Consider the following 17,192-nt stretch of genomic DNA (forward strand, 5'->3'; position numbering starts at 1 on the left):
AAGAACAAGAGCCTCAAATAATACTTTTTTCACACCTGAACACATTTTTTTTGTTTGTGATTAAACAAAATTTTGAAACTAAGTAAATATGTTGTATTACAAATAATCTTCAATATGCTTGAACAACAACGACACAAATTAACTCATTGAAAAATACAGATTATGATATTGGTTGAAAGTTTATGGCAAGTCAGATTCTCATTCAAGTACTAGAGTTACGTGTCCTTGTGTTTACTAATAAATAAATAAATAAATAAAAATATTTATATTTAAATATATATAAATAAATATAAATAATTCACAAAGCCATATTTCCAGTAGAGGTAATGATAGAGCAAATCATAAATTACTGCCTGGACTCTTTTCCTCAGAAGTCAAGTATTTAAGGAAGTGAAGTATGAGATGCCTCTTTCTAGATTATACTTCTTTGGTGAAGTTATATTTAAGACTCAGTCATAACAGACTGAGTCTCAAAAGTAATTTTGAGGGGCGCCTGGGTGGCTCAGTGGATTAAGCCGCTGCCTTCGGCTCAGGTCATGATCTCAGGGTCCTGGGATCGAGCCCCGCATCGGGCTCTCTGCTCCACGGGGAGCCTGCTTCCTCCTCTCTCTCTCTGCCTGCCTCTCTGCCTACTTGTGATCTCTCTCTCTGTCAAATAAATAAATAAAAAAAAATCTTTAAAAAAAATTAAAAAAAAAGTAATTTTGATTTTATGCCATGTTATGAATGAATAAAATATAATTTGTTAAAGAACTTAATGTTATCATGTCAAAGTAATGACAAGTTCTCTGAATAAGAAAAACAAGATATATATTGCGATACTTCCAGGTGACTGATTTGACTATTATTTCTTTACATTATTGTTTTCAAATTTATCTCATTCAGAGTTAGGATAAAAATAAAATATATGCTACATGAATTAAATAACCTTTCGTGATATTGAGAGTTTACTAAATTTAAATTAATATTTGGCAGTGAAAATAAAGAAGAATGTGCTAAAATAGTCTTGGTCTATCATTTTTCTGTATCATAGTAATTTTTCAGATTTTTAAAACTTTTATTCCTATGTACTGATAATTTTACATTCAAATTCCAAGAATGTCCTTACAAAAGGTGGAAATTTATCATATGCTATTGCCTTATTTAAAAAAAATTTACTGGGGCACCTGGGTGGCTCAGTGGATTAAGCCGATGCCTTCGGCTCAGGTCATGATCTCAGGGTCCTGGGATCGAGCCCCACATCGGGCTCTCTGCTCTGCAGGGAGCCTGCTTCCTCCTCTCTCTCTCTCTGCCTCTCTGCCTACTTGTGATCTCTCTCTCTGTCAAATAAATAAATAAAAAATCTTTATAAAAAAAATTTACTTTGATGAAAACAATAATATACTACTATTCCCCATTAATCCATACACTACAAAAAATGATTCATTCCACTTAGATATATAATGCAACATATCTCATGCATTGCTCTTGCCAATATCAATGAATATTTTCCACAATAACTCAGGTTTCTTCAGAAGGACAAAAGTTGATCTGATCAGCTAAGTTGAAAAGATACCGGAAAAAAAATCTACATCCTAAGGCTTATAGTTTAATTTGTGTTTTTTTTTTTTCCATCTTATGTATAAGATAAGCTTAAAATTAGAGGAAATAGAAATTCTAGGTACTATGCCTGGTATTTTCCTCAATTTAAAAAGTACATTAAAAATATACCTTATATATATATCAATATTTTTAATTGTTTTATATTTTATTAATAAGCCTCTATCTTTTAGTAAAGATGTGTCAGGGGTAGGGTGTGACTGAAAACTTCTTTTTGTATGTTTGTTTTGTGTATCTATAAGTCTGTTTCTGTTTTGTTTTCCTTCTTCATTTTGTTTTTTTGATTCCACATATAAGTGAAATCACACAGTATTTGTTTTTCTCTGCCTGACTTACTTCACTTAGCATAATACCCTATAGAGAATTGCAAGATTGTTGCAAATGGTGATACTTTCTAATAGCACATTATCAGTCTATAGTCTTAAATATAAATTTGCTTATACTCCAATTCATAAATAAGTATACTTGAAAAAATGTCACTCATCACAAATTCCAAATAAATGGTACATGAACTCATGAAGTTTTTGAGTTCATTATGCAATTCTTACTGAGGGAAAGAATCATACCAGACCTAACCATGGCGAATGCCACAGTTGGAGCACTCCATTAACAAAAAACTTTACTCCTCAAGTAATAATTAAGAATACTCAACCATGAATAAATATTTATCATATATTAGAGTTAATTATAAAACTTCTGAATTAATACATACATTGGAATAACAACAACAACAAGGCTTTGTTTGGGAGCTTTTTCCCTGGTTCAGGCAATAAAGGTGTTCATGTTGTGTGCAGAATTTAAAAACAACAATAACATCCACTATTACACACACTAGCGAGGCAAACATGTCAAAAATAAAAATATTCCACCTCAAAAATATCTTCTGTACATCTAAGTTCTAAATTATTACTGTTGAGTTTTAATAACACAACTTTTATTAAGCTTTGAATTAACATACATTTAATTTCATAATCTTTCATAAAACATTGTATTCCACTTGGAAACTAATTTGGAGAATGTCCTTTATATTGTTTAACCACCTCCCCAACAGGTGATCTCAGCTACACTTGCATAACTGGGAATAAGAATCCAAGGTTTTGTGGATTTTTTTTGTTTGCTTGTTTTCACTTCTACAGTGACTGTGGAATCATTATTTGGGTCTACAATATAAATATAGAAATATGTTGGGGCATCTGGGTGGTTCAGATGGTTAAGCATCTGCCTTTGCTCAGGTCATGATCTCTAGGTCCTAGGATTGAGCCCCATGTTGGGCTCCCAGCTCAGTGGAGAATCTATTTCTCCCTCTCTCTCTGCTTGTGCTCTCTCTGTCTCTCTCTCAAATGAATAAATAAAACCTTCAAAAAATATATATGGCAATATGCAGTATAATAGGAGCTAGTGTCTCAAAGCTCTCTCAAAACCAGTCCAAATTACTTTGAACTAATGATAAAATTTGAGAAAACTTTACCAGATATAGTAAAATTTAGTGCAGAAAATTTTTGGTGAAGTCATTATGGTGGAAAAGTTTTTGATTTTCCAGACATTTGAAAGCTGCTAGAAATGATCTCAAAGAAACAAAGACATTTATAGTATTGTCATTTCTGGAATTGTTCATGGAATTAGATTTCCACAAATCTATGCCTAACTTTTTAACTATTGTATATATGTTCATTTGAAAGAAATTTTTCACAATTAAAACTAATTAAATTTATGAGTAAAGCTAAATTAACAAGTAAATATGGCCATGCTATTTATTAAATAAGAATACATGAAGATCAGTTGTGACCAGTCAATAAAAAATTTGCAGAAGTCAAGACTCAGAAAAATTATAATGTTATTAGTACTTACTGTGATGGGCCAGTGAATAGCTGTTTTCCCCTTCATTTCAAAAAACACATTGATGTAATTAAAACATGTTAATATGTTTTTTTTTTCTTTTATATAGTTTCCTGTTTCTGTTATAACAAATCATCTCAGAACACCTGGATGGCTCAGTTGGTTAAGCATGTGCCTTGGGCTCAGGTCATGATCCTGGGGTCCTGGGACTGAGCCCTACCCTGTCTCCCTGCTCAGCAGGGAACCTGCTGCTCCCTCTCTCTCTGCCCTTCCCCCCACTCCTGTGAGTGTGCACATGCTCACTCTCTCTAATAAAGAAATAAAATCTTAAAAAAAAAAAAAACACCACAAATTTAGTGGCTTAAAAAAATACAAATAAATTATCTGATAGTTTTGAAGGTCAGAAGTTCTAAAAATGATATGTCTGCAAGGCTGCATTCCTTCTTCAACCTCTAGGAAATAATTTGTTTCCTTGCATTCTAAACTAACTTCAAGAGGTCATCTGCATTCCTTGGCTTGTGGCCCTTTCCTCCATGTTCAGTTCAGCAGGTAGCATTTTCAAATCTCTCTCAGTTTCTTTTTCCTGTCAACTCCCCAATACCATGGTCTGAATGTTTGTGACCATCCAAATTCCTATACTGAAACCTAATCTTCAATATGATGGTATTTGGGGGTGGGGCCCAATTAGTCATTAGATGGTGCCCTCATGAATGAGATTAGTGCTTTTATAAAAGGGACTCCAGGGGCGCCTGGGTGGCTCAGTGGGTTAAAGCCTCTGCCTTCGGCTCGGGTCATGATCCCAGGGTCCTGGGATCTTCTCTGCTCCGCAGGGAGCCTGCTTCCTCCTCTCTCTCTGCCTGCCTCTGTGCCTCATTGTGATTTCTCTCTGTCGAATAAATAAAATATTAAAAAAATATATTTAAAAAAAAAAAAGGGGGACTCCGGAGAGATCCCTGACCATTCTGCCATGTGAGGACACAGTGAGAAGATGGTTGTCTATTAAACAAGAAGCAAGTCTTACGACAAGGAGTCAGCTGGCACTCAGATCATGGACTTCCAGTTTACAAAACTGTGAAAAATAAATTTCTGTTGTTTATGTGCCACCCCATCTCTGGTATTTTGGTATAGGTGTCCAAATGGATTAAGATATTCTTCCTTTCACTTCTTCCATCATCATGCTTCCTTAACTGTGACTTCCTTAACTTGTTTCTCTTTCTTATAAGGACCCACCTAGTTAAACCAGGGTAGTCTCCCCAACTCGAGATCCTTACCTTAATCACATTTGCAAAGTACCTTTTGTCATATAAGGTAACATATTCACATGTTTTGGGGATTAGGTTGTAGACATTTTGGGGGAGCCATTATTATGCCCACCACATGTACATGTGTGTACCTGTGAACTGTAATGTTATATATGAATACATTTGTCATAAATATGTATATACATGGACATATTCATATACATTATACACATAGATGAACTTCAGTAAATCAGAATTTTCATTGTCTCTTCTGGCAATTATTATCCTTTATCTTTTTACTTCTTTTTTTATACTTTATTTCATTTCATGATTATCATTGAAAATAACTTTGCCATATGAAAGAAAAGGTTGTTAAAAATAATTAATCCTGGTGTCAAATATTCTAGATATGTTACTGGTAAACAGCCTGCTATTTCTCTTAAATAAAACAAATATCTTCTCTAATATAAAACAGGAAAATAAATATCCACAGAAATTAATGAACCATTTGTGGCCCATTCTTTTCATTAACTTTCTAATACTGTACTCAGTATTATACTATATTAACTTTCAAATACTATATCATAAACTGCAAATCTGAAAAAATAAAATGCAAAAGCTTTTATTCATAAAATATATATATATTTTTTTTTTAATTGGAAGAGCATGGCTTTATTTTGTCTCTTCTCTTAGCATATCAATTATACTTCTTTTAAAAAATAACTTTAGTAGTTTCCCTGGGGCTTTCCAATATATATTTTTTTCAGGGGTGGGAGGTTGGGGGAACAGGTGGTGGGTAATGGGGAGGGCACGTTTTGCATGGAGCACTGGGTGTTGTGCAAAAAGAATGAATACTGTTACGCTGAAAAAATAAATAAAATGGAAAAAAAATAAAAACATAAAATATTTTTTAAATGTGGAATTTACATTTAAATTCTTTTACATTGATATGGGTTTTTCTACAGTGATACGCAGACATGTCTGCTGACCATTTTGGTAGAAATAAATTTTTCTTCTGTTACTTACCTGTTTAGAAGCAGATGTCCAAATTGCTTCCTGGTTTTGTACCGTAACAGAACATAACAAGATAGATTTGTTAAAAACAGAATTCCTAATGGCATTTGGAGGCACTGTTTTCCTTTCTCACAGCGACTAAGATTAATGAACAAAGAACCAGTGACTGACATAAAACCTACCCATGGGGGTGCCAACGCCATAACCTTTGGAGTCTATGAGGCCGCCAATCTGTGTCAGGTTACAGTTCCGCTGGGTAACAAACTCAATGGTTGTGGACTCCATTAGGAAAGCATAATCAGAGGTGAGGACTCTCTGGATTCCTTCTTCGTTACTTTTGACGAGTACTGACTGCCTCCTGCTACTCATAAATGCCCACATTTTGTCATATGTAGATATTTTTGATTTCTAGGGAAAAATAAAATAGGTAAGAAAGATATTTCTTAGTTTTCATGTGATCCTACAATATTTAGATGGAATTGACTGTATTTCATTTACTCATACTTCTCTAATTGTCTTACTAATAATAGTAATATCTACACAATTCCTCATCTCATATGTCCAGGTTTAACACTGAATTGTTTAGCAAACATATCAAAAGTAACTTATGTTAAAAATGCACAGCTGGTAAATCGTAGAAGGCAATAAAAAAGAGCATATCAATGTTAATAGGAGGAATTTTTTGCTTGTATTTCACATGCGTATCTCAGGTGTATAATTTTATCTTTCACCATAACTGTTAACATCAAATTTGGAAGACATAGACACTGGACAACAACTGACAATGCAAAAGCTTGAGTTTTTGTTTGTTTTTGTTTTTCCCTGCATGGTGACTATAAGACCAATGTCACATTATGCTCCAAATATACACAAAGATATAAGCTGAACAAATAAAAGCAATTTGTTACAAATAAAAATTTCCACTGGGACACATTCTGGACACCACAGAACCTCTTTTAGCCTGACTCAGGACAATAAGAAATCTACCAGTCAGATCTACTAACTAAAGATTCCTGGACCAATAAAATTGAATAGATCTTATGTCCATCTGAAAATCCTCGATAAGGCTTCACTACGATTTCATTCGTGAAGGAAAGAAATTGGTTTTGTTCAGAAGGCACTGGTAAAACATAACTATGGAAAAGGTTAACATCTACTTATGAAAAGCTCATCTGTAAATCCTAACCCTAGTTAAATTCTTACACAAATACAAAAAACAAACAAACAAACAAACAAAAATGAAGCTATAAACACAAGGACGATATTCACTATATTCATTGCACTGGCATAAAAAGTTAAAACTGTTTCAAATAAATAGGCAATCTTTCTACACCTTAAGCATGTATTTAGTCTTACATGTGCTAGGTCATAAATGGGATATTACCACTTCTTCCACCAGAAGGCAGGTGCACAATAATACTTTGAAAAATGCAGACACTGTTCCACTGACGATAAAAGAAAAACCTTATACGTACTGGGAGGAAAAACCTAAATGTAAAATGAGTGCCTTCTAAAAACAAGTACAGCATTAGGGCTAAGAGAGGGTAGAAATGCAAACCTTTGTTCTCTTGAAGATGGCACACATTGGCTGAAACAAAGGAATTAAAATGAAAAGCCTAGTATTTAGGATTTACAAAACTGGGTAGGTTTACAAGAAATAATTAAACTTTCAAATGGTGTTTTATCACTGTGTGGCATTCATCCTTCCACAGGTATCAAAGCTTAAAAATGCACTAAGACTAGAGGGATGCCTTGTACCTTCATAGATGCGCCCTCCCCTTTTTAAAATCGTTCTTTGCAGGGCTGCGCTGCTTACCTGCTTTGGTCACCAGAATTTCTTTTTCCTACATTTGTAAAGAGTATGAAGAGCAGTGATAATTCACATGTAACAAACCAAAAGGAACTGGACTCTAATAGTAGTCATCTGAAAGTAGGTGATCTGGAACAGCTCCTCTAGCCTACCTGGTAACCTGGCTGGAGGGGGGTCTCATTTCGAGTCCTGCTGTTTAAGAGGAACCCTCACCTCAGGCTTTAAAGGGCAGGGAGTTAAGTAACCAATCTTTTAGGAGATTGGTAATGATGTCACTTAAACTTGAAATGTTAAAAAAAAAAAAGTGTTCTTAACTATGTGAAATCTTTCTCCTACCTTCTCAAATGTAATCCTAGGAATTTTGCCTGTAAACATAGCATTTCTGGGTCAGGAATACTTTCTCCATATAGCAAGTCTTCATTATTATATTGAGTGCTGCAGGTTCCGTCATTTTTAAAGGACAGACATACAAATGATGATAAATAACAGTATATAAAATATTACAATCTACCACCTCAAAAAGCATTGTTTATGGAGTTCAGAGCTTGGAGATTCAAGTATTGATTGCAGTTTTATTTTGAAAAGAATGCTACAACTTATGTGGTTTTTCTTCCTCATGTTTATATTAAAAGCTAATAAACTCTATTTTAATTTAAAAAAAAATTAAAAAAAAAAAGCACTAAAGCATACTAAAAACACTAAAGCATACTAAAGGCCAACAGCTTGAAGTTTAAAAGATAGCAGCTAGAACATCTTGAATAAAATTGATAGGATTACAAATATGAGAAACTATGGTGGCATGTCAATTATTTTAAAGTAAAATAATCGTATGTTGGAAATAAGAAAAATGAAAGGAATATTTAAGGTTATGATGAAATCCTTATTGGAATAGTTAAAACTGATAGTGAGAGTTTGCACAGATGCATTTGACTTTCCAAATCAGTAACATAATGAGGATAGCCAGAATAAATTCACTTCCTTTCAAAGGTACAGAACTTGTCTCCTAAGGCTTTGCATTAAGAGAGGCCTAAATACAAAATAAAATTAAAATTAAAGCTCACCTGCAGATTGAGATTTTATATAAAAAATTAAATTGCACATAGTTTTTGATTTAGTTTTTGATAGTAGATACAAAATCTCATAAATAATAATTCTAATAATGTATGTTATCAAAACTGCATACTCATCAGTTGACAATACAAAATGTAACTCTTTAACAGAGAGTGATAGAGTGGTATCATAACATGGGCATACTCTCCGAGGCCAAAACCAAGCAGAGAGAAAAGAAAGCGTACAAAAAGTGTACAAGAAGTTATTTTTACTTGTATTGACCATAAATTGCCGAAATTCTCTCTTTTGTTTCAGCTATAAGAGCATTAACAATCGATGTTTTATTGCTTTAGTTACATGATTTCCAATTTCTGATAACACATTCTATTCATTGATAAAAGTTAATTTAATAAAACTTGAACATTAGTATTTTTGTCTCAAAGAGGGAGGGAACAGAATATTTACAATGGCACTAATCATTTACATATGCCTATATACTTGTAAAATAATACATAATTATGTCTTTCTTTTTTATAATATTTTGTTATATATTAGAATTTCATAATATTATGTATTATAAAAATTTTATATTAGAAGTAGCATTTTCTGTTTTAAAGACTATCACAGGAAATTTTAAAGAATAGAATTACATTTTTAACAGTATAACATATTCATTATTAATGTTGTTATGTAAACAGATCCAACTTTTTAACAACTGAAAATCAAGAAATTAAAAACTAATCCCAAGCTATCTATTACTGATATATATAGTTTAATTTTAAATTAATGTGAATGTAGAATTATTTTACATTAGAAATATCTTACCTATGACCTTTAATTGAAATAAGGATTTTACAAAATGCATTTGCATATAAAATTCTTTGAAGCTTTGCTGCACTGATATTTTATTTCTATGAGTACTTCCTTGAATTACTATTGATACTAATTTTGAAAATAATCATTTTGAATAATCCATTGCTACACAAGTATCTCCTACTGAGTTACTTCAGACTTTCAGAAATCTGTTGTGTATGATTTTTTTAAAAGATTTTACTTATTTATTTGATAGATAGAGATTACAAGTAGTCAGAGAGGCAGGCAGGGAGAAAGAGGAGGAAGCAGGCTCACCGCTGAGCAGAGAGTCCGATGTGGGGCCCTATCCCAGGACCCCAGGATCATGACCCGAGCAGATGTGGGGCCCTATCCCAGGACCCCGGGATCATGACCCGAGCAGAAGGCAGAGGCTTTAACCCACTGAGCCACCCAGGCTCCCCTGTTGTCAATGATTTTTGTACAACTTTACTCATCTTTCCTACCTGCAGAAGCTATAAATATTTCTATTATTCCTAAAACTGTTAAATAGGTGTAGATAGAAAAGTCACCCAAATTGTTTTATTTCTCCTAATAAAATTTTAAAAATCCAAATAAGAAATATTTCAATTTAGAGATACTGACTATCTGCTGGTCACACAAATTCTATGTGGCTTGTTTGCTTGATTTGTTGCCATTCTTGACCTCAATTTCCAATTTAGCACAGTCACTTGTTTGCACCTCCCATTTATGGCTATTAAGAGATATTATTAAAAATCGTCACTGCCTCTGTGACTCTGTATGCGTGGGGCAGGGAGATGATATTCAATTCTTTCCTATTTCTACAGAAAGTTGAAAAGGTGGACTAATCTTTAGCATTTTCTGACAATCTTATTACTTCTATTACATATAGTAGTGAAGAGAATCTAAAGTATCAGGTTTAAAAACAAAAGGTCTGCACAACATGAATTTGATGGAAACCCTCAAATTTAAAGAAGATAAGAAATTTACAAAGTATTTGAACAAAGTATCAGAACAAACTCATAGCCTGAATATGAAGTTTAGGATGCTTTTTTTTCTCTATAAACCTGACCATTCAGAAATAGTTGGTCACCTATTACTTAAGTAATTTATAGATCTATCTGAATAATGTAGGCTGAGTCAGAAGTAATGATCACTAGCTGTATATCTCTTATTAATGGAATCTATGTTCTTATGCAAGCCACTTAATATCTTTGAATTTCAGTTTGCATAATAGTCAAATATCTTTGCCAACTTCTTAGTGTTTTTTGAAAAAAATCACAAAATATAAAAAGATACTATGTGTAAGCACAAATATAATAAGACACTATGTGCAAGCACACTATGTAATAGTGAGATATTTTTATAATTTCTATTATTTTTTAAAAACAAAGCATACCACTAAATGCTTTATGTTAGTTTTCTTAAAAAAAAAAAAAAAGACCAAAAACTGTGACAGAATGTCAAGTTGAATATCATCTCTGAGTACATGTTTCTCCCATGGTAAGAAACCACAAGATGAAGAAGAATGGGAAAATGTACAACTGGAAACAAAATTTTGGAAGCTGGAAAGAAGATAGATGAATTATAACTCAAGTAAATTTAGAACCCTCTACTGCCCACAAAACTTAGAGAAATTGGCATTTCTATATCTCTCTCAAAGCCAGAATGATCAAAGATCTAACAAAAGTAAAATTTATTGAAAGAATGTCTTTTAAAAAAAAGTTAGATGCTTGATTCCCCTTCTTTCTCTGAGCAGCATAGTGACTGCTCCATTCCAGCCAAGCAGAGGACTAGAGGTTTTATTCTCTGGAGACAAAACAAGAGCACACTGGACACAGATTAGCCAGGGCAGGCCATGTTAAAACCAGAAGAAATAAGTTGGAGTCTACACCCAACGTTGAGGTCAGTTAGCCCTGTGTCTGCCCTGCTCCTTAGAATTCCTCCAGTAGAGACAATGGAAGATTTTTTTTTTTTCAAGCAAAACTAGACTGCACCAGAGAGATAATAATGACCAGTTAATACAGCAAAAGTTCAGCATGTGTGAAGCATCCTTCTAAATTACATAAATATTAAGTCATTTTAATTTTACAAGATTTCTATTAGGTGATAAGTATCTTTTCAGCCATCCTTCAAATGAGGAAAATAGAAAACAGAGAGGTTAATAATTTGCCCAAATTCATGTGGCTACTTAGTGGCAACACCAGGAATCAAACATTGACAAACTAGCTACCAAATTCATGTTCCTAATCATTACACTACATTGATTCTATGCAAAGACACATATCCTGGATTCCCAACAAAATGACCCAACACATCACCCTCTAGCAAAGCTCATAGTTTTTCAGCCTTGAGCAAGCTACCAGAGTTTCCAGTGAGCCTTTATCATCAAACACCAAAGATAACCAGATATTTGAAAGGAGCCTCTAATATGAAATATAAAGGAAAAAAAAAAAGGTATACATGCCTTCAGAGAGGTAAAAGATACTGCACAGATGAAAATTAAATAAATAAATAAATAAATAAATAAATGGATTCAGTTGAAAGAAAACACATTCGGGGAACAAATACATATTAAAAATCTCATATCAAAAATGAAAGCCTCAAGTGAAATATTAGAAAGTAAAATCTGAACAAAGTTAAAGAAATCTCCAGAGAAGTAGGAAAAAGTTAAAAAGACAGAAAGAAGGAAAGAATGCCCTGAAGAAGGATCATGAACTGAGAAAGGCTGAGTCTATGTAAGTTCATAATGAAAAGTGAAGAACTTTCTAGACAGAGGGAAAAGCAGTTAAGGGATGTCATTTTGGACATGAAATTGATGGGCTGGCGTACTTGATGGAAGCATGCTTTGGCTGGGGCATATAGAGTCAAAGAACATGGTACCTGAAGATGACAGAGATATATGACTAGAAAGATGACAGAGAAAGGGGTGACCAAGGTGACCTTACTGTTTCCTTCAGCTTTGTCAGCTCTAGATGAGTTTTTTCCTGTGTCCAGGCCCCTAACCTCATTTCTATCCTGGCCTTTCCAGAAACCAGATGGTCCAAACATTGAGGTCCCTTTACCCTTTTTCTTAGATTATTCACTTTAGAAAATATGTAATTGTAAATTCTTCTTTTGCATCTTTCAAATGCAAATCTTTTTAAAAGCCTCTCATCAGCTTTACAGTTCAGGACCATCTTTCTCAAGAACCCAGGTGCCATCCTTGAAATATAATCATCAAAGAAGAGAAGTGCATCTACCATGCAGTCTCTCTGGGAAGAAAAGAGCTTAATTTATGTGGGCACTTTAAGTTATAAAACAATTCCTGTCATGAAGACACTAAAAGTTTCTTTTTCCTTTGGGTAAGACCAGTTAACAAATACAGATGGCTATGATGCCCCCACCACAGCTCTTAGGAATACACAGCAACAATCTAGGTGGGAAACAGTACTACACTAAGGGAAGTGGTGTTGGAGATAAAGAGAAAACTAAGACTTCAAGGTGTGGACATGTGCGCGCACGTGTGTGTGTGTGTGTGTGTGTGTGTGTGTGTGTTATGGCTAGGGCTTGGTCATTATTAAACTACAGGTAGTAAGAAAAGGTTTAGATTGAGTGATTAATTGGTTTCTGGTTTAAACTAAGAAAGAAAAGAATATCAAAACAAGGTTGGGGGATTTGTTATAAACTTCATACTTTCTAAAACAGTGCTACAAAACAAAAGAATAAAACCCATTCTGTATGCTTCTAAAATTCAGATTCATTGCTTAGATAAAAGACAGGTTATTAAAAGGTATATATTCTCCATGTGAGAAGGGGAAAAAGAAAGAAAGCAAGAGGCAAACCATAGAGGGTCTTTTTTTTTTTTTTTTCTTAAGAAAGGAAGAGAGACAGAGAGAAGGGGGTTGTTGGAAGGGGCAGAAGGAGAGAGAAAGAGAGAATCCCAAGCAGGCTCCACACCAAGCACAGAGCCCAATGCAGGGCTTGATCTTACAACCCTGAGATCATGACCTGACCTGAAATCAAGATTTGGATGCTTAATCAACCCAGGTGCCCCAAACTGTAAAAGACTCTTAACAACAAAGAATAAGCAGGGTTGATGAAGAGAAGTTGGTGGGGGGATGGGCTCGATGGGTGATGGGTATTAAGAAGGGTACTTGTGACGAGCACTGGGTGTTCTATGTAAGTGATGAATCACTAAATTCTACTCCTGAAACCAATACTGCCCAGTATGTTAACTAACTAGAATTTAAATAAATATTTGAAGATAAAACAAACAAACAAACAAACAAGGTTGGGGGAAAAGATTATACCTAGTAGGTTGGAGGTATTTAAGAAACATCTAAATAGGTCTGCCATGTGAAGTTAGATATCTAAGTTTGGAGCACAGGAGAAAGGTAAAGGCTGAAAATACAGATTCTGGTCCTCTTGGACAAAGTAGTGGATAGATGAGGAAAGAAGATCACAGAAGAACTCTAGGATCAAACTTAGTGCAATTTTGAATTTCAGTGGCTGGCAGAGAAAACTGAGCCTGCAAATGAGACACACAAAAAAGTGAACAAAGATAAAGGAAGAAAATAAGGAAATTGTGGGGCTGCAGAAATCAAGGCAAGAAGATGTTTAGTGAACGAATGATCACTTGTAGTGATTTGTGGGGGGAAAAAATGTATTCCTTGGACTTGGCAAGAGAAAGTTCCTTAGTTATTTAGCAAGAGATAATTTTGGAGTCAAGTATTTAGAAGTCACATAAAAGTGGATTAAGGAAGGATTTGGAGAAAGTTAATGAAAGTTAAATGGAGCCAGTAAGTGTCAAAAAAGAAACTATATCTATCTATCTATCTATCTATCTGTCTATCTATATATATTGATATATATACGATCTCCACAATAATCAGTAAATACATATATGTGTGTGTGTATCCAAAGATAAACTATATATTTACATTTACTGATTATTTATATATTTTTTATTTTTATAAATATTTTTATATATCAGTAAGTAGGACTCTGAAGAATAGGAGATCCATGGCAGTAGATAGAAGAATATTTTGGTTTAAGTAAGACTTTCAAAGATTAAAGAGATTGAACATGTTTAAATGTCAGTGGGGCGGTTCCAGGAGAAAAGAGAGGTTTACATAGCCAGAGAAAGAAAGACAATTAATAACACAAAGTTTCTAATAAGATGAATCTCAAGTAGAATAACAGAGGATTTAAAACACTGCAATTAGCTTGACCTTTGATTTTAAAATATTAAAATTAAACACATGTGGAATTTTATTGATACTCTAAGACGTACTGTGTAAGGAGAAAACAAGAAGTCTCTGCTAGATTTATTTTTAATAAATTAGAAAATTGTTGAACATTTTCAAAGTAAAATAGACTGTAGATCTTTGAGGTTAAAATCAATAGGTGGAAGCTGTACAAATGAAAGATTAGGAATAAAAATTCATTTAAAGTCAGTAAGCAAGTAATTCAAACTGAAATTAACAATATTTGTATATTGAGTGTGAAAGTTGCCTGTAAACTTGCTCAGAGGAAAGGACATACCAAGTTGCAATGTGAACTAAAGATTAGAGGTGAAAGATGGGACATGTTGAAAGAACCCCATATACGATGTTTTGCCTAACCTGGTGTGCTTAAGATTGGTTTCATTCAATGAAGTAGCTACCGACCATCATCAAGGGACAAGATAAAATCATGGATGGGAACTAAGCTGCTGAACTAAAATGTACAGTCTGTGAAGGTTTTCTAGCTTTGGGGCTACAGAGAAGTAAGCACCTACATAGAACACCAGGAAAGTCTCAGGAATTGGGATATAGCTTGGCTCTCTGCATCACTGCTACCAACCTGGTGAGGAAAGACTTTCCAAAAGAATGCATTATTTAAGAGAAATATGAAAAATGAAAGTCAGATAATGAGCTAAGCATAAACAATGTAATTCTCTGTAAGAAAAGCATTGAGATAATGACAAATTAGAGCATAATTTTCCTGTTCAGGTAGAGGTTAGCCAAATAAGATAAATATTCAATTAGTGAAAAAAGAAATCTTATTTTACTCCTTCACTACACAGATGAGAGAACTAAGGCTACTTCATAAGAAAAAAAAAATTGCCAGTGAAGATAGATTTGTAAAGAGAAAAGTGATGATAGTATTTATAAGATCATGATTTTATAGAAGAATTTTAATTACATAATAAGATGATTAACAAAAATGAGAAACATTCTTAAGTATTATCCTTACAGTTGTGTTGTACATAATAATTTAGATAAATAAAGTTGAGCAAATAAATGAAATCTTGACTCAAACACATTTCTTGAAATGCAAGGAAAGTCAAAGCACTACAGAGAAAAAGCTTATTTAAAATTTTCCAAATAGAATCTTATTTTCTCAAGCAATATACCCTGTCATTCTGAACACTAGAGATCAATTTCTTTTTTGTTGTGTTTTTGTGCCTCACATTAAAGACACTTTTTCTTCTATGTTAAATTGGATGGATTTAGGGTGTCAACGTTTAGCAGTGTTTATTTTATCAAAATGCTGAGGTTTGTAAGCTGACTTGGTTTTTGCTACATCAGCACAAAACAAATAAAACTAGTTCATAAGGCACTATCTTTTCATAATAGTTTTCAACAAAGCATAAAAGAAAAGAGTCTTGTCAAGAATAAACTTACAAAAAATAAGAAATACAACACTTTTTAAAAAAATTCCCAGATGCCAAATGATTTGTGCTTTAAAAAGAGCATTCGGTTTAAATACTTGGAATATTTTAAACATACAGCTAATGATTTAAATTTAAGGATATATTAGTTTGGGTTTCTGGCAGAACTCTAAATTTGCAACCTGAAATTATTTGGGTCTTTGCAGATCTCAAATAACTAATGGTTTTATGCAATGCTTTTCCTGAGCATTTTAGAGAGATTTTTAGAACTGTTAAGATGTTAATGTAAGGATAGTGCTTTGAAATTTTGTTTCTGGGGGCGCCTGGGTGGCTCAGTGGATTAAGCCGCTGCCTTCGGCTCAGGTCATGATCTCAGGGTCCTGGGATCGAGCCCCGCATCGGGCTCTCTGCTCCACGGGGAGCCTGCTTCCTCCTCTCTCTCTCTCTGCCTGCCTCTCTGCCTACTTGTGATCTCTCTCTCTCTGTCAAATAAATAAATAAAATCTTTAAAAAAAAAAAAAGAAATTTTGTTTCTGTATGTTAGAAAATGTTATGAAATAACATGAACTAAAATCTTATGAAAGCTACTAAAGTAAGGATTACTCTTTACCATTTGTATAGATCTTTTCTTATTGGGAAAAATATATTTTACAAATACAAAGTCATCTTCTAATATATTAGCATATATTTTTTAAAAAATATATCCTTAGCTTTAATTCTTTAGTACACAAATGAAATTTTTTTCACAAATGAACTCTTCATATTCATTTGTTTTGCCTCCTGTCAAATGCAAATTAAAATTTAGAAACCATATTGTGATCATTAACCCTGTCAGTGTAAAAATGATAAGAAAATAACATATCAATATTTATGTGACCTCCAGAAGCAAGAATTTAAAATTAACTTTTTAAGTACATTCTAGAAGAAAGTTTATCTTTACAAATGAAATGACAAATCTTAAACATTAATCTTGTTTGAACTATCATAGCCATGAAGTATCAAGAACGCAGACAATCCAGTACTATTTTTGATAAGGTCTATTATATATAATATTAGAAGTATTGACTACAACTCAGATTCTTTAAAAATGTTAATTGAATGGTACGACATCCAAAACATCTTGAAATAACCTAAAAAAGACACCCTGTTAAGAATTCACTTATTTTGATTTAAA

General features: G+C 33.4%; 1 protein-coding gene across 3 annotated transcripts in view; it reads right to left on the reverse strand.

The window, feature by feature from the left end:
• The window catches only part of GRIK2 (glutamate ionotropic receptor kainate type subunit 2), a 657,055-nt gene that overhangs the window by 24,992 nt on the left and 614,871 nt on the right, over positions 1 to 17,192 (reverse strand). For all 3 annotated transcript variants that reach the window (XM_046006541.1, XM_046006542.1, XM_046006543.1), the window contains exon 15: positions 5,873 to 6,098. In XM_046006541.1, coding sequence (XP_045862497.1) covers positions 5,873 to 6,098 — 226 coding nt within the window. The remainder of the gene's footprint in view (positions 1 to 5,872; positions 6,099 to 17,192) is intronic.

Source organism: Meles meles, chromosome 5, assembly GCF_922984935.1.
Source record: "Meles meles chromosome 5, mMelMel3.1 paternal haplotype, whole genome shotgun sequence".
In the NCBI taxonomy this organism is placed as follows: Eukaryota; Metazoa; Chordata; class Mammalia; order Carnivora; family Mustelidae; genus Meles; species Meles meles.